The sequence below is a fragment of the Triticum aestivum genome, chromosome 4A (genome assembly GCF_018294505.1).
Source record: "Triticum aestivum cultivar Chinese Spring chromosome 4A, IWGSC CS RefSeq v2.1, whole genome shotgun sequence".
NCBI classification, from domain to species: Eukaryota; Viridiplantae; Streptophyta; class Magnoliopsida; order Poales; family Poaceae; genus Triticum; species Triticum aestivum.
Window position 1 is genome coordinate 597,135,984 of NC_057803.1, and position 19,942 is coordinate 597,155,925.

The 19,942-nt window shown below is 54.2% G+C and overlaps 1 protein-coding gene across 1 annotated transcript; it reads left to right on the forward strand.

The window, feature by feature from the left end:
* Positions 1-10,089: 10,089 nt before the first annotated feature.
* LOC123082475 (uncharacterized) lies at positions 10,090-12,608 on the forward strand. The gene is made up of 2 exons (XM_044504804.1): positions 10,090-11,516; positions 12,189-12,608. The coding sequence occupies exons 1-2, from the start codon at positions 10,220-10,222 to the stop codon at positions 12,203-12,205; spliced, it is 1,314 nt and encodes a 437-aa protein (XP_044360739.1). The 5' UTR covers positions 10,090-10,219; the 3' UTR covers positions 12,206-12,608.
* The last annotated feature ends 7,334 nt before the right edge of the window (positions 12,609-19,942 follow it).

Here is a 19,942-nt window from a genome sequence, read left to right on the forward strand (position 1 = left end):
AATCTGGTTAGTGTGCAATCAGCAAGCCTACTAATCAGCTGCAGGCACATTTTTGGTCCATATCTCTCCCCGTTTCTTTGTTTATTGTTTTTGCGAGAAGTCCATCTCTCCCCGTTGATGAGCTACGAAGAAGATAGTGAATGGCTATTAGGCGCTTGTTGTAGGGCAGATGGAAACCCAAGTAAAAGGGACATGCCGGGTTGACACAAGCTCAGCAAAAAGGAAAGCGTGTGCAAGATGTACGTACGGCCCTCCAACCATGCTAATCAACCAAAGTATATTGTATATTTCTTTTTGTTAAATGTCCACAATAACACGCGGGGCATTACCTAGTATAAGTTCTAACGCACTTGACTGCATTAAACAGTGAATCGATGGCTCGATATCCGTCATATCCACTATCTAACTAGACAACGCACTCTGCATTAATGAATATGTTTTCGAGACACCGGGCAAGTGGCTGAGTTTTGAAATGAGCGGACCGTTGGGCGCTTCCCAAGGCGACGGACTGGGCTCCCCGCCTCGGTCGCCTCCGGCCTCGGCCTCAGGGGGCTGGGAGGTGGTCAGGCGCGGCGCATGGCCCTCTCCGGCGGGGATGGGGCAGACCGTGAGGGCTGACGCGGTGCTGGCTCCGGTGGGCGGTCGGTTTTGGGCGCTGGCTGCGGACGAGTCGGAGGTCGAGGAGGACTCGGATCCGGCGACTAGGGAGGGGTTCCTGGCGCCGACGAGGCCGTCACTCGGCGACTTTGTGGCCTGTGCGCTAACGTCGGGGCCTGGAGTCGTGGGAGCGCGTCGCCGCTTCGCTCCGGGAGGCCGGGGTTCGCGCGCGGTCGAGGTCAGAGCTTGGCGACCCTCCACGTCGGCGGGCAGGGGCTCGCCGTCCTCTGGGGGTGCCGCGAGGGACATCCGTGTTAGGACGGCGGCGACGCTTCTCGCTCCGGTGGACTCGGAGGTGGAGTGGCCCTGCCTTACGTCGTCGGCGGGGGCCGGCCGGGCGGCGGAGGAGGAGGCGGCGGCGCCGCAGGCTGCGGAGGGTGGCGCGGCGTCTCCGAGGCCTAGGGTTGGCAGCGTCGGTCCCGGGGCCGAGGTGGGCCAGCGGGGTCGTGGGCCGGCCCAGGAGTCAGGTTCGGCAGGCGGTGAAGGCCCGCGCTCCGGAGGAGACAGCGAGTCCCGGGGGAAGGGAGGCCTGGCGATCAGTGGGCCGGTGGGTTCCGTCCAGCCCATGGCGGGCCTGCCTCGGCCTTGGCCCAACCCCGGCTCCTATTTATGGGTGCGCCGCGGCTGCCTTGACCCCTCGCTAGGGTTTCCCGCATCTAGATCGGAGGTGCGACGCTGGGCTCGCCGTGCCAGATCCATCCAACCCATTTCCCTACCTCCCCCTCTCTCCATTTCTTTTGCGGCGGCGGTGATGAATGGGCGGCGCGCGGAGAAGAGGCCTATGGAGCCCCCGATCTTAGATGGGGAGCGGCGCCGGGAGCGCGAGCTGCGGGAAAAGGCGAAGAAGGAGCAGCGAGCAAGAAATGGTGGCAGATCTGAGAGGAGCTATGAGCCGGAGGGGCGCGAGGGGGAGTGGGGTCCCCCTCCCCCATGGTGGATCCAGCAGCAGGAAAGAAGAAAGAAGAAGAAGGAGATGGCTCGGCGTCGGGAGCTGGAACGCAAGCCCGCGGATCTCCCCAGATATGGTGGTGGCCACGGAGATCCGCTGGCCAAGAAGGCCCGGGCGTCGTCCGACCCCTTGGCTGTGTCCCTCCCCCCTGGCGCGAAGGGCACCGTGGGCGAGCCCATTCTGGTGGAGGACGGGTCGGAGGCTATGGAAGTGGAATGTTTCAAGTGCGGGAGACTTGGCCATTTCCAGTCCAAATGCAAATTCCAGCCTTTGTGCGTGCTCTGCAAGGAGGAGGGACATGCTTCCGCTCATTGCCCGACGAGGGGTCGGCAGCCTAGCCTGCAGATTATGGGCAGTGCAATTTCAGGGGAGGGTTTCTTCTGTTTGCAGTTTGAAGAGGAGGAAGAGCTGGAGGGCCCTCGGCTCCCCTCGGTGGGAAACGCGGCAATCCTCTCCGCGGAGCCAGGCAGCCTTAACCTGCGGGTTCTCATTCAGGAGCTCAAACACATGGTCACGGGGGACTGGGACTGGCAAGTCACGCAAGTAGGAGAACACGATTTCATGGTGGTGTTTCCCTCCGCGGACCTTCTTCACATGGCCCGGACCAGTGGCAAACTCTTCCTCTCCATTAACGACATCACTGCTAGGGTGCGGGATGTGGTCCATGAGGTGCTTCCACCAATGGTGATGCCAGAAGCTTGGGTGCGGCTCCATGTGATTCCTGAGAAGCATCGCAAGATTGAGCGCATCAAGGAGGCCTTTAAGATGCTGGGCCGACCGATTCTGGTTGATGAACTTTCCCTCATTAAGTTGGGTCCGGTGAGGATGAAATTGGCTTGCAAGTCGCCGGCCAAGCTGAATGGCATGGTGGAGGTCTGGTTTAATCACGAAGGATATCAGATCAAGGTGAAGCTAGAACGGATGCCCATAAGGTTGGGTGATGGCGGTGGAGCCTCGGGGGCGGGCCCATCCGCTCCCCCGCCAGACAGCCAGCAGGGAAAGGGCGACCCTAGCAAGCAAGGGCCTTCCGCGGGCAACGCCCCCAAGGCAGCTGCCATTGGGGCGCCCATACCTGGGATGGGGGCATCTCAGAAGGAGGCAGCCGGCTCCGGCGCGAAGGTGGGGGGCCAAGATGTGGTGATGGGCGAGATGGCGGACGACCCCGAAGACAGCATCCAAGACACTTCTATCGACACCGAGACATGGGAAAAACTGGGTGTGATCGCGACTCAAGACACGGCTGTCAGCCTTCCCCCCCTCGCCCGCTCTCTGGATCCGTCTTTCGAGGTCCTGGGCTCCAGCCTGACAGCTCCGTGTGCGCCTCTCCCTCTTGTGGCAAGGGGGTACGGGGCCATGCCGGGCTCCCCACCCCGAGGGGGGGGAGGGCTCGGGGCTGGACTGCGTCCTCATGGACTCGGACCCAACTTCGGCCTCTGACAGGCGCCTGTCGAGTGGCTCTGGCCGACAGGCCAAGAAGACTGCGGGGAGGAAGGCGGGGAGCAAGACGGTGGTCTCGGAGGTTGCGGGGTCGGTCGGCGCTGGGAGGCGATTTGGGCGCGGCTCTGGTGGCGTCAGGGCCGGCAGTCAAGGCCAAGCGTACTAGGGCAACTCCGGTGTCGTCTCGGGCTCCTAGCGCTCGCGCCAAGGCCAAGCTCGGAGACATTACCTCTCTGGAAAGTGCAAAGCTTCGTGCTGCTGACAAGAACATGGACACGACAGGTAACCTTCTCCCCTCCTTTAAGATTCTGAATGCTTTCTCTGATGAGCATCTCGCCGAGATTCTGCATGATAGTGGCGTAGCGCTAGGCTCCTCGTCTCTGGATTTGATTTCTTTATTGCGTGCGCGCGAAGAGGCCCAGGCTGCCCTCGCGGAAGCAGCCGCCAGGTGTGCGGCTGCTCAGGCGGTCGAAGCCACGGACGCAACATCAGTAGGGGCTGATGCTGTCGACATGCCCATTGAGGGAGCTGAGGCCGAGGCGGCCTCGGTCTTGCCTTCTTCCAGTCGAAAGCCGGCTAGGAAGCGTGTGGCCAAGGCGGTCTCCTCCCGTGGAGTCCGCTTGCGTAACAGGATTATCTAATGCGTTATTTCTTCTGGAATATCCGCGGATGCGGGCACGGGGGGCGTCGCACGCAGCTCCACGAGTACATGTCCAAAGAACTCATTGACTTTGTGGCGCTCCAGGAGACAATTAAGGCCGACTTCTCCTTTAGAGACCTTTTGGCGTACGATCCGCTCCAGCGCTTTGATTGGTTCTGGATTCTGTCTGTCGGCCTCTCTGGGGGTCAACTGATGGGTTGCAACAAGGAAGTGTGTGAGGTTATATCATGGGAGGGCGGCACGTTCTATATAGCTGCCACTATCCGTCACCGGGTCTCCCAAGCTTCTTGGGTGATCGCGAGTGTTTATGGGCCGGCGGATCACGCGAGGTCCGCTATTTTCTTAGATGAAATCACAGCTATGGTGGGGGCCAAACAATCGTCCAACCTACCAGTGGTGGTAGGAGGTGATTTCAACTTGATCCGCTCGGGGGCGGACAAAAGCAACAACAATATTGACTGGGCTAGGGTGTCCATGTTCAATAATGCCATTGCGTCCGCTGCCCTTCGGGAGATCGCGCGTACTGGGGCCAGATACACTTGGACTAACAAGCAACGTGAGCCAATCAGATGTGTCCTTGACCGTGTTTTTTGCTCTAGTGACTGGGAGGCGATGTTTCCTCTCTGTACTTTAGTGGCGGAAACGCGCATAGGATCTGATCACGTCCCGTTGATTTTGTCCTCAGGGGAGGACAACGTGCGCCGTAGCCATAGATTCTTCTTTGAGACAGCTTGGTTCGAACATGAGGGTTTCAGCCAGCTAGTCACAAATCGCTGGTCCCAGATCGGCAACCAGTTGGGGCGTCAACGAGGACCAGTTGAGTTCTGGTCCTCAGCGGCTGCGGCTTTGCGTGCTTTCCTTAGGGGCTGGGGGGCTAACCATGGTAGCGAGTCCAAAAGGGAGAGGGAGCGCATTACGGCAGATATAGCCCTCCTCGACTCGCAGGCCGATATTAGAACCTTCTCTGGTGACGAATGGGAGCTAAGATACTCTCTTGAACATCAGGTCCTGGCTATTCTCAGGGCGGAGGAGGAATACTGGCGCCGTAGGGGTGGTGTCAAGTGGGTAGTGAAAGGCGATGCAAACACAGGATACTTTCACGCTTACGCTAACGGTCGCAAACGGAAGAGCACTATCCTTAGGCTCCAATCAGAACGTGGGACGCTGATATCTCAGAACGAAATAGCGAAATACATCTATAACTTCTTCGTTGAGCTGTTGGGAACAGCTGGGTTGAAAAACCTAAGTCTTAGGGAAGACTTCTGGGGCATGCACGAACGAGTCTCGCAGCAGGAAAACGACGCCCTTATGGTGTCCTTTTCGGCCCAGGAGATTGATTGCGCGCTTGCGGGTATGAAGAACGACACGGTCCCAGGGCCTGACGGCTGGCCGGTGGAGTTTTTCAAGCGCTTTTGGCCGCTGCTTAGGGACTTATTCCAAGCGATCATAAACGGCTTCGCCCTAGGTACGGTTGACCTGTCTCGTCTAAATTACGGGGCCATCTGCCTAATCCCCAAGGTCAAAGGGGCAGAATCTATCAAACAGTTTCGGCCGATTACGCTCATCAATGTACCCTTTAAATTGTGCGCCAAAGCTTATGCTTCTAGGCTAGCGACGGTCGCCCAACAAGTCATTAGTTCGAGCCAAACTGCTTTCCTTAAGGGTAGGAACATCCTGGAAGGGCCCATTGCTCTTACGGAGATTGTCCACGAGTTAAAACGATCACAGGAGCAGGGTGTCATCATTAAGTTAGATTTCGAAAAAGCTTATGACCGCGTAAATTGGGAGTTTATTCGCGAGGTCTTCCTCAAAAAGGGTTTTGAGGCAGGGTTTGTTCACCGGATCATGAGTCTGATCTCGAGTGGCAACACCTCGGTCATTGTCAATGGCGAGATGGGGAAATATTTCCGTAACAGGAAAGGGCTTAGACAGGGCGATCCCATATCCCCACTTGTCTTTAATTTTGTGGCTGATGCCATGGCAGCCATGCTGACCAAGGCCAGGGAGGCCGGTCACATCAAGGGGCTAGTCTCACACCTCATCCCGGATGGAGTGACTCACTTACAATACGCAGACGACACCCTGCTGTTGTTTAAGCCAGATGATCACAGTATTGCTTCGACTAAACTTTTGCTACTAGCCTTCGAGCTCCTCTCCGGACTCAAAATCAACTTTAACAAGAGCGAGGTCATAACCATGGGGATGGACGACCAGCAAAGCTTACGTACCGCAAACCTCCTTAATTGCAAGCTAGGGAGCTTCCCAATTAAGTACCTAGGGCTTCCAATCTCCAACCGCAAACTTTCGATACTAGAATGGGAGCCCCTGTACGGGAAAGTGGCCAATAGGGTAAGCCCGTGGCGAGGGCGTTTCATGTCCTCCGCTGCAAGGCTCATTCTCACAAACTCGAGCCTCTCTTCCCTTCCCCTCTTCACTATGGGGATGTTTTTGCTTGCCGATGGGGTACATGCCAAGCTAGACACTCCTAGATCCAGGTTCTTTTGGGAAGGAACTGGCATCAAAAGGAAGTACCACCTCGTCAAGTGGGCGGCGGTTTGTAGGCCTAAGAAATTTGGGGGATTGGGAATCCTAAATTCCAAACTTATGAATGTTGCCCTTCTAGCCAAATGGTGGTGGCGGCTGACCCAAGATGAGTCGGGGCTCTGGGCAAAGTTGCTTAAAGCCAAGTACTTCCCGCATGGGAACCCATTCACAGCCTCGGCCAACGGATCCGTGTTTTGGAGAGGGATCCAAGCGGTGCGGCCTGCTTTCGATTTAGGGGCCAATTTCCAGACCAACAACGGACTATCCACTAGGTTTTGGCTTGATCATTGGCTGGGCGATTCCCCCCTTTGGCAAAGCCATCCCTCCTTATTCAGGATCGCCACAGATACTAACATCCTAGTTGGGGAGGTGTTACATGTAGACCCGCCGGCGATCCACTTTATGAGGGCCCTAACAAACGAAGAGCGCATTTCTTGGGACGGGCTGTCCCAGCAATTAGGCTCCCATCGCCTTCGGGCGGGGGCTGACACTGTCAAGTGGAGTTTGACAGCATCCGGGAAATTTACAGTGAAGTCCTTATATAACAAGCTAACTGGAGGGCCAGTGCTTGACATAGCAAAGGGTCTGTGGAAGGCAGGCCTGCCCTTGAAGATCAAGATCTTTATGTGGCAAATGCTCAGGAATAGGCTGCCTACTTCGGACAACATAGCTAAACGGAACGGTCCGACCGACGGCTCATGCGTGATCTGTGGGCAAGGGGAAGACGCGAATCATGTTTTCTTCCGGTGCCACCTGGCCAGGTTTATGTGGAGTGCAGTTCGGGAGGCCTTCCACACAGACTGGAACCCCGTTTCGGGGACACAATTGGTCTCGATTCTAAAATCCACTAAAGGGACCTCTAGCAGAATCGCCTGGCGTTGCGTAGGGGCGTTACTATGGGCACTTTGGACGACGCGAAACAAAATTACGATTGAAAAGAAATTTCCTAACCACCCTGCAGACATGATCTTCAAATGCCACCTATTTTTGCAGATGTGGACACCGCTGGGGAAGGAGCGCGATGCTGAGCGCATGACAGAAGCCATGGAGCGTATCAAGTCAATTCAGACGAGGGCAAGACAAAACATGACGAGTTGATGATGCTTTTGGAGCCTCCCGCGGTGTTTAGTCGTTTAGGTCATTGCTCTTGCTGGTCCGTCATGGTGATTATGTAGCGATGAACCTTGCTTTTGCTGCCCTGAGGGGTGTGTTGCTGAACCTGTTACTGTGTAACCGTTAAACCTGGATGCCTTTCGGGCTTTATTAATTTAAAGCCGGACGCTTCTAGCGTCTTCGTTCAAAAAAAAATATGTTTTCGAAGAGAGAAAAACTCAAGATGAGCCAGACCAGGAGGAAGAACTTAAGGGTCTGCAAGATTAGTACTCAGAATACACTCAGTCGGGACTTGGTTCATATGTCGGTAGAGAACAAGACCATTGTCTGGCATGTGAATGCACTTTATATTATACATCTAGAACATCAGACACGTACGCGCACACTATACTCATATTTGTGTTGCTATTTAGGGAATAGGGAGTGCTTCTCTTCCTTTTTGTTAGCATCATCCATCTTTCTCCCAAATAAAGACCACATAACATGAAATAGTCCCACAGAGAAAATAACAGAGACTGCACCCATAGAGAAAACAACATAGACTGCATCCACTGGACAAAATAGTTCATTCATGCTAATGGATACAAAAGAACGAGTCGACTTGCATAAAAAGTAGATGAATGTATACCAAGCAAATAAGAATTACAAAGTACGAATTAATACTCATCACACGTGTATGGAACTATAGAAATAAAATGAATACCGGGAATACTACACCAATTATTCTAGAAATAGCACAGTGTGGCTCAATAAGGGGTCTCCTCCAGGAACTGTCAAATGTGAGTTGTCGGTGGTTTGCACTTCGGAGGCGGCTTTGGTTTCGGTTCAGGTTTAGGCTTGGGCTCCGGCTTTGTTTCCGGTTTCGGCATTGGCTCGGGCTTAGGCTCTGGCTTTGGTTTGGAGCAGGGCTCGGGCTTGTGCTTTGGCTTCGGTTTTGGCATCGGCTTGGGCTTGCGTTTGGGCTCAGGCTTGGATCCAGGCTTTGGTTTGGGTTTGGGCATCGGTTCAGGTTTGCATGGCTCCGGCTCTGAGTGCGGCATAGTTTTTGGCACTGGCTCTGGTTTGGGTTCTGGCTTTGGCTCTGGCTCTGCAAACTTCTCAATGGCGGCAAGGCCTCGGCCAGCGGTGGCTACTTGGTGGAAAGTGGAGGCTGCTACTACCCCGATGAGGAGCACGGCGAGGAAGCAATGCCTCGCCATTGCTGCCTGCTTCTTGTGCTTGCAGCCAGTGTTGCACCTGCTGTACTTTGTGTGTGTGCGCGTGTGTGTTGTGTGGAGAACTGGAGATACATATTGTGTGGTTTTATAGAGTGTGTGAAACAAAGCAGATCTGGAGGCTGCACAATTAACATTGCAGGTAGCTAGCTGGAGTGACAAGTATTGTGTAACATGGCAATGAAGTTGTATTGGTTAATTACAAATGAAGGAACCAATGTGCGTACCTACAGGGTGTTAATAAGCACAGCTGGACTTTGCGTGTGTGTCTCCATGCGATGATAGCAGAAGGGTAACAATATTTTAACTCTGTTAGTTGTCTCCCGCAAGCAGAAAATTATGTTAGTTGCGCTGTCCACTGCTCACACGTCTATGTGATCAGCCATCATCTAGAAATCACGAGCGACCGTGTATACACGTTAGTGCAATACAAAGTAAATGGGCAATCGCTTCAGTTCAACTCACAATGGAAAAGAAAGCCCAGTCGATCGCTAAGATGTATGTGATGGCCATTTACTATTTTGTGACGTGATAGCCATTTATTATTTTGTTTGCCGCAAAGGTTGCATGCGTTTGGCTCACTATTACTATCAAGAGATAGGAATGTGAGACAAGCCTTGTATTACTAACTTTTTAAACCATGCCTTCTAAACCCAGATGCAGGGTGTAGGAGAGAGGTGTTTTGAAGCTTAGACTCCGTGGATCCTTTTTTTTAACAAAAGATAAAAAATTAATATTTGAAGTTTCAAAACAATGTTTGAAGTTTCAAAAAAACATGTGGATTTAATTTTTGGATTTGCTGACACTTGAAAACATGATTTTGATTTTTTCATAAAAGGGCTCCATGGAGTCTGAACTCCAGAACAAACATGGTTGCCGACTTTATAACCATGATATATTTAGATCAGCTAAGAATATTCGCGAAGGTGAAGTTTGTTAGAGTTGTATCGAATATTGTGTACAAGTTAGGTTACATTTGGACTTTAAGTAGTATTGTGTTTAGATAGGATATGAAGTCGTGTTCTAATAGGACACTTGTATCGTAGGCCTCTCATATATAGTAGGGAACACAGGAAGTAACCTATGCCAACATAATAGCACAGGCGCAAGGGGGAGCAGGCGGCGTGTGCCGACGCCGGGGTGATCGGTGTGCGGTATTGTGACGGTGTCATGGGAAGGAGCGTCCATAGTCATTTCCCGGGATGTAGCCATATCGATGAACCCCGTTAACAAACATCGGTGTCGTGCTCGCGTGATTGTTTGGTACTCAGATGACCTACGAATGCCTCAGATTTATTTTAACAAAAATAGACACACGAAATAAGCAGCACACGATGCCGTTTTCGTCCGCATGCTGAACCAAATATATCACGCACATGATTATTGCAAGGCTGCTGAAGCGCCCGTTACAGCCCCGCGCGCGCAATAAATCATTTTTTTTCCGGCGCGCGGCTAAGATAGCGCGCTTGTTGGACCTTCAGTCCCCTTCCCATCTATCCTTCCCATCTATCGCCCCAACCTTCCCTTCTTTTCCCCAGCCCAGATTAAGAGATAAACAAACCCATCGACGTGCACGCACCAACCCAAGGCGGATCTGGGATCGATCAACACCTGCACCGGAGAGGAGCAGATCGGAACAACTTGATGGCACTCGATCTGGGATCCATGTTCCTAGACCTAGCTGCTGCGGCTGCTGCGTATGGCCGCCTCGACGAGGACGACGCCCGCACCAAGCCTGGCAGCAATCCATCACAGGGTTCCCCGTCCCTGAACCCCCCTGCTCATGGCTACCCCGACGGCGGCGGCGACCGGCCACCCTTCGTCTTCATCGAACCATACGCCTACTTTGCGGACCGCCACAACGCCACCACCGCCGGCTGCAGCATGGAGGGTCTCCATCTCCGGGGAGACATCAAGATCACCTTCTGCACTGCCCAGCCACCGCAAGTCTCCTACCTCTGCGCCCACGCCACCGCCTACGACCACACCGTGTTCGCCGTCCGGCCTTCCATAGTCACCACACAGACTAACGGCGGCCTCGTCCTCCTATGCGTCGTGGTCGGTGACCGGCCATCCGATGCCATGTTTCGCCACAGACGACACTACTTCGTCTACGACGCCAGCGTCCCCTCGCTCAAGCACATCAAGCAGCCCGGCGACGGCCACCCAGTCAACAAGCAGTCGTTTGCCATTGTGCGCAAACCTGACCGCAGCTACGTCCTCGCCGCACAAGCCGGTGCGTTCGGATGCCGCAATCCTTCTGCTCACCTCTGCCTATATCACTCCGGCACCAACTCCTGGAGCAAACTGCATGTCGATTCAGTCCCCTACGGCGAGTTTATCACATACAAGGCATTCACCATCGGAGGAGATAAAGGCACAGTGGCCTGGGTCGATCTCTCACATATGATCATCTTCTGCAACGTGCTGGACAAACGTCCCAAGCTTCGTTTCCTCAGAATACCGATCGAGCCGACGAATGCAGGTGGATTGCCGGCTGTTCGGGACATCTTGGTCCTTGATGGCTTCATCAAGATGGTCGAGCTGCAGCACGTTGCCGGTGGTTGGAAGGCCACAATATGGAGCATCAAGACTGGTGTCTTCTCTAAAAAGGCTTGGCGCGTCGATTACCAGTTCGATTCTTCTGATATACCTGAACCGTCGCTGCCTAAGCTGAAGCTCCCTGAAGGTGTCACGGCTCAGCCTACCTTGACGACTCTCCATATTGGCCTGCCCAAGCTGAGCCTGCCAGATGATGGAATTCTTTACTTACTAGCCAAGATTGACTACCGTGACAGACAGCACACAGCTTGGGTGCTTGCTGTTGACATGAAGAACAAGACTGTCCAGAGAGTGGCCGAATTTAGCCCCAAGAGGGCTATTGGTTTATGCAGGGGCTATGATTCAAGTACAATCTCCAAATATCTCAAAGTTGCTTCAGGTAACTGTTTCCACCGCTGCCTTACCATCTGCCGCTTCCTGTGCATGCTAAATTATATTACCAGATTAATTAAAACAAGTTCATGGAGGAGAGAGGGAGGGGGGGGGGGGCTGTATCATCATATCACACACATAGACAGTTTAGGGTTTAGTGTGGATACTCTGATGAGTTCAACCGAAATAAGATATGCTAGGTAGGTCAATGGTACCATTCATCTGAAGACATTTCTAGGATCGGTGACGTCTAGCGCTGCTGATTTGGGAATACCATGCTGAGGTGTTAAAGACATTGTAGTATAGATACACACCGACAACATATGCAAATCTAACATGTGTTGGAAGCAGATATACAGCCAATACTCAAGTAAAATGTTAGCTTTTTGGGATCCACAGTTTTCTACTGTTGCTGTATGAACACTGAAATTCTCCCCAGAGCAATTCCCTTTTCCTGTGACACATTTCAGTTGGGTGTTGCCGGATTCTACTACTATAAACTATTTACTTGTAGAGCTCTACATCTTCTAACAAGTTTGGCCTTTTTCGGCTGTCTGTTTCACAAGGAAGCCGAAAGTGGTGGTTGTATATTAGGGCTGTGCTACGTAGTCGTTCATCGATCAGCTTTTTGTTTCTTCCCAACCATTACTGAAGACTTTTGCTTAATTTCATGAGCCAGGTACAAAAGCAAATTAATGCCAAAATCACCAGAGATGCCATTACAACGATGCAAGTAGGATCTCCAGATATCTCCAAACAAGCTAGCTAGCCAGGGATGCCATATGATTGCCGGGACAAGAAGGCGCAGCTTGGGCAGGTGCAGTGTGCATGATATATGGTGTTGGGCGATTAATCCGGGTGTCATATGATGAGCAAGGCTAGTGCTTCACTGGCATATATATCTAGTTAGAACTAATATAATAGTGATCTAAAAGATCTTATATCAGTTTACAAAGGAATACTTATTAGAAAGGCGGTACAATATATATTGCCCGTTGGTTGCTGCAGCCTGCAGGGTGTATATTGTCATCCCTTCTCCACAGATATGGGACAACGAGCTGCATGTACATTTGATGTTTATTAGGTGACTTGATTTCTAGACGATTTGGTGTTTACTAGGATTTTCATTCTGGATTGCTTGTTGTACTAGCTAAATTAACCAAGTGATGTTGGAATCATAGCGTGCGGGCGTGCAACATGAAGTAAGTCTTGCGATCAACGCCTCCAGAAGCATGGAATTATTTCACTTAGATGCACACAAGTTGGTTTAGTTTGGCTTTCAAAACTCGATCGTTTGACGGCTGATGCTGCCGTCACAAAATTCGGCAACAATATGAAACAAAACTCAGTCCTGGACACTGCTGAAGCGTTTTCTGGACTTGCTGAAGCTTCCGTTAACTTTTTTTTTTAGAACAAAGACGCCAGAGGCGTCCGGCTTTAAATTAATAAAGCCCACAACATAGGAAGCGTAGCACAACCACAAAACCAACACGCAGCAACCGACTGAAGACGAGCGAGTCTTGGTGAACAACTAACCGGAGGCGAGAATAAGTACGTTACAAGGCGCAACCGGCCTAGCGAAACGAGCACGCAGGCTCAGCTGAAACTAGAACCAAAAGGGGGTGCCCATCCCTATGGGACAGCGGACGGCGCGGGCGGCGGGGCGCGGGACTTGGCGTAGACTGAGTGGAGGCGGCTGATAGCATGGCGATGGAGGTCAGAGTCCTGTTGCCTTCCCAGCGGTGCCCATTGCTGCAAGAACACAATGCATTTGAAAATAACGTCAGCAGGATGTGAGGGAAACACACCCTCAATAATAAACTTATTACGAATATGCCAAATAGCCCATAACATGGCCGCCGCGCATGTCCACATGACCCGGCGTGTCGGGCCTTGAACCAATGACAAGGAAGACACTAGCACGGCACGGGAGCGGGGATCCCAATCCACCCCCGCGGCCTCGCGGACCGCGCTCCAGGCGAAACGCGACAGCGAGCAACGGAAGAAGGCGTGGTCCGCATCTTCCGGCACCCCGCACAAAGCACAAGGGCCAGCGGCGGGGCCGTTGCGCTTGGCAAGGTTGATCGAGGTAGGAAGGCGATCTTGGCAGAGCTGCCAGAGAAAGACTTTGATTTTTAGAGGGATTTTAGCCTTCCATAGCCCCATGGCAGCCGAAGAAACCTGGCCGCGGGTGAGCTCTCTGTATAAGGACTTGACAGAGAAATTACCAGAGCCCGAAAGTCTCCAAGAGACCGTGTCCGCGGAGTCCGACAGGCGGACATCCGCAATCAACGCCCGAAGGCAATCCCACTCCTCTATCTCCGGGCCCGCAAGTTCTCTACGGAAGTTGATGCGGGGTGGAGATGAGCTAAGAGCCGAGGCAACCAGTTGATTGGGCTCGACTGCTATGGAGTAGAGATGACGAAACTCGGACCAGAGGGGTTGTTGGCCAACCCAAAGGTCTAGCCAAAACCGTGTAGAACGTCCGTTGTTAACCCCAAACAGTGCGCCCCTGGCGAAGAAGGGTTTGAGGGCTTGAATGGAGTTCCAGAAGGGGGACCCACGGGGGGCCGCCTCAAAGAAATTCCCATTCGGGAAATATTTTGCCCGAAGAAGGTCGATCCAGAGGCCAGTCTCACCCTGAGACATCTTCCAGATCCATTTGCACATGAGTGCAATGTTCATCAGCTTGGAGTTGATGATCCCAAGTCCCCCCCGGGCTTTGGGTCTGCAAACGGCCTGCCATTTAACCATATGGTATTTCTGTTTAGGTCCCGCTCCTTCCCAAAAAAAGCGGGACCGCGGGGTATCTAGCTTAGTGTGTACCCCGTCCGCCATCATGAACAATCCCATGGCAAACATAGGTAGGGATGAGAGGCTGGAGTTGGTTAAGATTAGTCTAGCCCCTGAAGACATAAATCTCCCTCGCCACGGACTCACCCTATCCGCTACCTTGGAGGTGAGAGGAGCCCAATCGGCGATCGAGCATTTCTTCGCCGCGATCGGGAGACCGAGGTATGTGAACGGAAACTGGCCAAGTTTGCAGTTAAGCAAGTTGGCAACCCGCTGACTCTCGGCCGTGTCCATCCCTATGGACACTACTTTACACTTGTGAAAGTTGATTTTGAGCCCCGACATGAGTTCGAAACACAGCAAAATGGCCTTGACCATTGCAATGCTGTGGGTGTCAGGCTCGAACAGGAGAAGTGTGTCGTTCGCGTATTGCAAATGTGACACACCCCCCGGGATCAGGTTGTCCACCACTCCCCTGATGTGGCCAGCCATACGGGCTTTGTCAAGCATGGCACCCAAGGCGTCCGCCACAAAGTTAAACAGCAACAGCGAGGCTGGGTCCCCTTGACGCAGCCCACGCTTGTTGCGGAAGAAGTTCCCTACTTCTCCGTTCACCGCAATCGCCGTTTGGCCCCCCGAGACCAATTGCATCATGCGATGAACCCAAACCGACGAGAATCCCCTGTCCAGGAGGACCTGTCGTAGAAACTCCCAGTTCACGCGATCGTAAGCCTTTTCGAAATTAAGTTTCAAAAGGATCGCGGGCTGACGAGCGCGTTTAAGGGAGTGCACAATCTCTTTTAGGGCCAGCGGCCCTTCTAAGATGTTACGCCCCCGAATAAAGGCCGATTGATTCCTACTAATAATACGGTGAGCTATCGGAGCCAAGCGCGTTGAGCAAGCTTTGGCACAGATTTTAAACGGAACATTAATTAACGCAATGGGACGAAAGAGCCTAATGTGACCCGCACCCGGAACTTTGGGGATCAGAGAGAGAACCCCAAAGTTTAGGCGAGCTATATCTACCATACCCCGCATAAAACCATTACAAACATCAAGAATAGGCCCTTTGAGCACTTGCCAAAACCGCTTGAACATCGCCACCGGCCACCCATCCGGCCCGGGAGCGGTGTCGGATTTCATGCCAAGCGTCGCCTTGTCGATCTCGTCCGGGGTGAAGGTCAAGCCCAGGCCCTCGTTTTCCTCATCCGTGACCCGCAGCGTAGGGTCCCACACATCCGCCCTTAACCGGGCGCGAGGTTCCTCCCTGGAACCCATCAGTTGGATGTAGAAATCATAAATGTGGCGTACGATATCATGTTGCCGCAAAAGGAGCCCCTGCTCAGATTGCAAGCGCAGAATGGCGCATTTGCGACGGCGACCATTCGCATAGGCGTGGAAGTACTGAGTGTTCGCGTCACCCTTGAGCGTCCACTTGATACCACCGCGCCTACGCCAGTACTCCTCCTCAGCACGGAGAAGGGACTCGACCTGGGCCTCAAGCACGTAGCGTTGAGCCCAGTCTTGCTCCAAGAAGGGTTGCGCATCCGCCACTGCATCCATCTGAGCAAGCTCCGCAGTCAGACGCAAGCGAAGCAACTTATCGTCGCGTCCCTGGTTAGCCCCCCACCCTTTTAGAGCCGCACGCAGGCCCGCACCTGCAGCAATCCAAAACTCCATCGGCCCGCGTACTCGCCCGATCCGGGCGACGCAATTCTCCCATTTCGACAAGAAGACTTGCTCAAAGTCCGGAGATTCTAACCACGCAGTTTCGAAGAAGAAACGGGGACTGCGTTTTAGCCTTTCCTCCCCCGAGGAGAGGATGAGGGGGACGTGGTCCGACCCAATCCTCGTTTTGGCATGCAAGGAGCACAAGGGAAACAGCATCTCCCACTCCGAGGACATAAAAACCCTGTCCAAAACCGACCGCACCGGTGTAAGTTGTTTGTTGGTCCAGGTATAGCGTGCCCCCACGCGAGCCACTTCCCTAAGGGCCATAGCTGCGATTGCATTATTAAACATGGACACCCTTGTCCAATTAATAATACCATTGTTTTTATCCGCTCCCGGACGAATTAAGTTGAAGTCCCCTCCCACGAGCAAAGGAAGATTATGCGTGCCCAAGGACTCAACCTTCGCCTGGAGTTCTCCCAAGAACTCGAGCGAGAGGGAGTGGTCGGCCGGGCCGTAAACCACCAGCACCTCCCACTCGCGAAGAGTTGCACGATGGCGCACGTGGGCCGACAGAAAGAACCGGCCAGCATCCCACGCCACCACCTCAAGGCAAACTAGGTTGATGCCTAGCAACATGCCTCCCGAGTGCCCGGACGCCGGCACCCAATGCCAAACAAAGCGTTCCAGCGGGTCAACAGCGAGCAGGTCCCGATGATTGAAATCGGCCTTGATCGTTTCCTGCAGGCCAACTACGTCGATCGCCTCGTTACGAATGAACTCTTTTAACTGGGTCCGCCTCCCAGCATGGCCGAAGCCAGGGATGTTCCAAAATATGTAACGCATTATATAATGCGATTGCGGAGGCGGATACCGCGAGCGGTCACCGCTTTGGCCACGCGCCTGTCTTGACAAGACGACGGTTGGAGGGGGACGCCGCAGCCCCTGCTGCTATGTCCTCCTGGTCGGGCCGCGCAACAGACACCAGAGAAGCCCCTGCTTCTTCTGCTGCTGGCATAGCGCGGGCCAACGCTGCCTGGGCAAGCGCGGCCTGCGCAATTTCCTTAGCGCGGATAAGAGAAAGCACTTCGCGCATTTCCCCCTCGTCAGATAACCTAACTCCACTATCCGCTAGGATACCCCCCAAACACTCATCAGAATAGTCATCAAAGATCGTAAAGCGGGGCTCGGGATTACCTTCAGTGTCCAGGTTCTTCTGGGCCTGCAGGAGTTGGGCGCGTTGGAGGGCAGGCAGGTTGCCCTTGGCACCCTTCGAGCGGGAGCTCGCCCGCTCTTGCACCGCCGTGGACGTCACCACCGCCTTGGAGCGCTTGGCCGTGGAAGCGGGCGCCACCTTGGCCACCTCCACTCGGAGCGCATCAGGCGCGGGAGGGGAGATGGCCGACGAGGGGCCACCCGCCAGCCCCCCGGGGGAGGCCAGCGCCATGACCACCGGCCGCTGCGAGGCCGGCGTGCTCCCACAGCCCGAGGGAGGGCTCGCCACCGCCACCAAGGGAGTCTTGCGGCCTGCCGGCTTCTTGTGGAGCCTCGTCCCACCGCCCCCGAGGCCGGACGGCACCTTGGGCGAACGCGCCGGGGCAGCCCGAGGCTCACCCGCCACCGTCGCCACCGGGGAGATGAGCATCGAGCGGCCCTCCGAGTCGCACGACGCCGAGACCCCCTTGTCGATGTCGAGGCCCAGCGTCATGTTGGAACCATACTGGTTGAAACCCAGCTCGTTGTTGCCCACCACCACCGGCCGTTCCTCTTGGTCCATCGCAGCCCCCGCCGCCGGTTGTACCTCCTGAGAATCCTTGTCCTTGAGCCCAAGCTTATCCCAAGTGGCGGTGTCGATGGAGTCATGCCCCATGCTCGTGTCGTGGTCCCTGTCCTTGTCGTTCGGGCCCTTGTCCACGTTGGCTGGTGGAGGGGGAGGGGGAACCGCACCCAGCAGCTCGCCCGACTCGGCTTCCAGGCGGATGGTGAAACCCTCGCTGTTGAACCACACCTGAACGTAGCCCTTGAGCTTGGCCGACGAGCGGCACGCGAAGCGCATCCGGACTGAGCCGAGCCCCGGTAACAACGATTGATCCACCTCAATGGGGCGCCCAATCATCACCGTCCCCGCCATTAGGCGGTCCACACGGCGATGCTTAGGCGGCACACCCCACAGCTTGACCCACACGTCCGGCATAATCTCGGCCTTGGGTTCCTCCTGGCACAGCTCCTTGATATCCGCCATGATGTCGTTGAGGGAGAGGTAGAGCTTGCTGCTGCGGGTTGCCATCCGCAGCATGGCCTTGTTGGGGAAGATGACCGAGAACTGGTCGACGCCGATGGCCGTCACCTGCCAGTCCCACTCCCCTTCGAAGAGGTGCGGGAGCTTCGCCTCCAGGATGGGGACCGACAGCGTGCCAGGCGCCGCCGAGATGATCGCCACATCCGCCACCAACGGGACCCGGATCTCCTCGCCCTCCGTCTCCATGAAAGGGATCTCCTCGCTTCCGTTAACTCTGAGCCATGTTGCAGGCAGACTCTGAATTTGGACCATCTTCAGGTTATAACATGCACCACAGAGACCCTAACCTTCACCGCCGACAGCCGTATTGCGCTGCAGCCGGCTGCAAACGATTGAACCGGTCTCTGATTTTCGTTGTACAAGGTGAGACATTATTCCAAACCTATGGGGTTCTCGGTCCTCTGCCACGGAACATGTTGGAAAGAGCAGAGTATGTTTCTACAGTTTTCCGCTACCTATGCTAGGTCATTATTAGGACCTAATATTGCCTTTGTGATAAGTTTTGATTGCTTAGCTTTTTTGCATTGTGTAAATTCAGACACCGTGCAGAGAAGTAGGTCAGGTTGAACTGACCAGTGTTGGGTCAACCATAGTCTTCGGTTGCATGCACGCAGCAGCAATAGCTTCCTTGGCTTGAAAGGAAGTGGTATTCACCTAGTAGTTTCCTGGTAGTTCACTTAGCATTGCAGGGAAGTTGACTAGTAGCAGACTAGAGCTGTGCATGCAATTACGTAGTAGCTTCCTAGTAGTTTCTAGAAATATGCTTTGCAGGGTAGTGGTAGCAGTCCCGTGAGTGGCATGCAAGTACGTAGGTAATTTCGTGTGTGTGTGTGCATTGTGCACGACCAGCCCTATAAAAGGACCCCGGTCCTTCAGTTGTAATAAGGCCATTTTCATTTCTATCCAGCCAAGCCTCAAGTGTAGTACTACTACATATGCGTGTGTGTGTGTGTGTGCAAAGCAGCACTTGCAAGTGTGCTTTGCCATTCTGCTTGTTGCTTCGGTAGTATACTTGAGTGCAAGTAGTAGTAGGCTAGTACCACACAGCCGTTGCCCTGTGTAGTTCATCTCATCCTTGACTTCGTCCGATCCTGAGTAGCCAGCTACTCTGTACGTAGTTCGGGCTGACAATTGGCATCAGAGCCTCAGGTTATGCCGAAAGGAGGCATCGCCGACGATGGTTCCAAGACCGCCGAGCAAAGCTCGACTAAGGACACCCGTGCGGCGGACGCGCTCGCGCTGTGAGGCAGGCCGGGAGGTGAGCTGGGTGTGCCACGCTCCGTGCGAGACGTGGGCATGTCCAGTACCTCCTTCTCTCTCCTCACGCGGACCAACTATCCCAGTTGGTCCGTCCTGATGAAAGTCATCATGGAGGCGCGGCATATGTGGGAAGCCGTGGAAACCGGCAATGTCGAGTACGAGGAGGACCGGCTGGCGATGGAGGCGATCTTGCACTCCGTCCCAGAGGAGATGGTGCTCACCCTTGGCGCCAAGGAGACGGCCAAGGAATCATGGGACACCATCAAGACTCTACGCATCGGCGTGGAGCGCGTACGGGAGTCGAAGGCCCGGACCTTGCGCCTCTAGTACGAGGAGATCCGGTTCAAGGCCGGTGAACAAGTCGACGACTTCGCCTTGCGGCTGCAAGGTCTCGTCAACGAGCTCGCAAC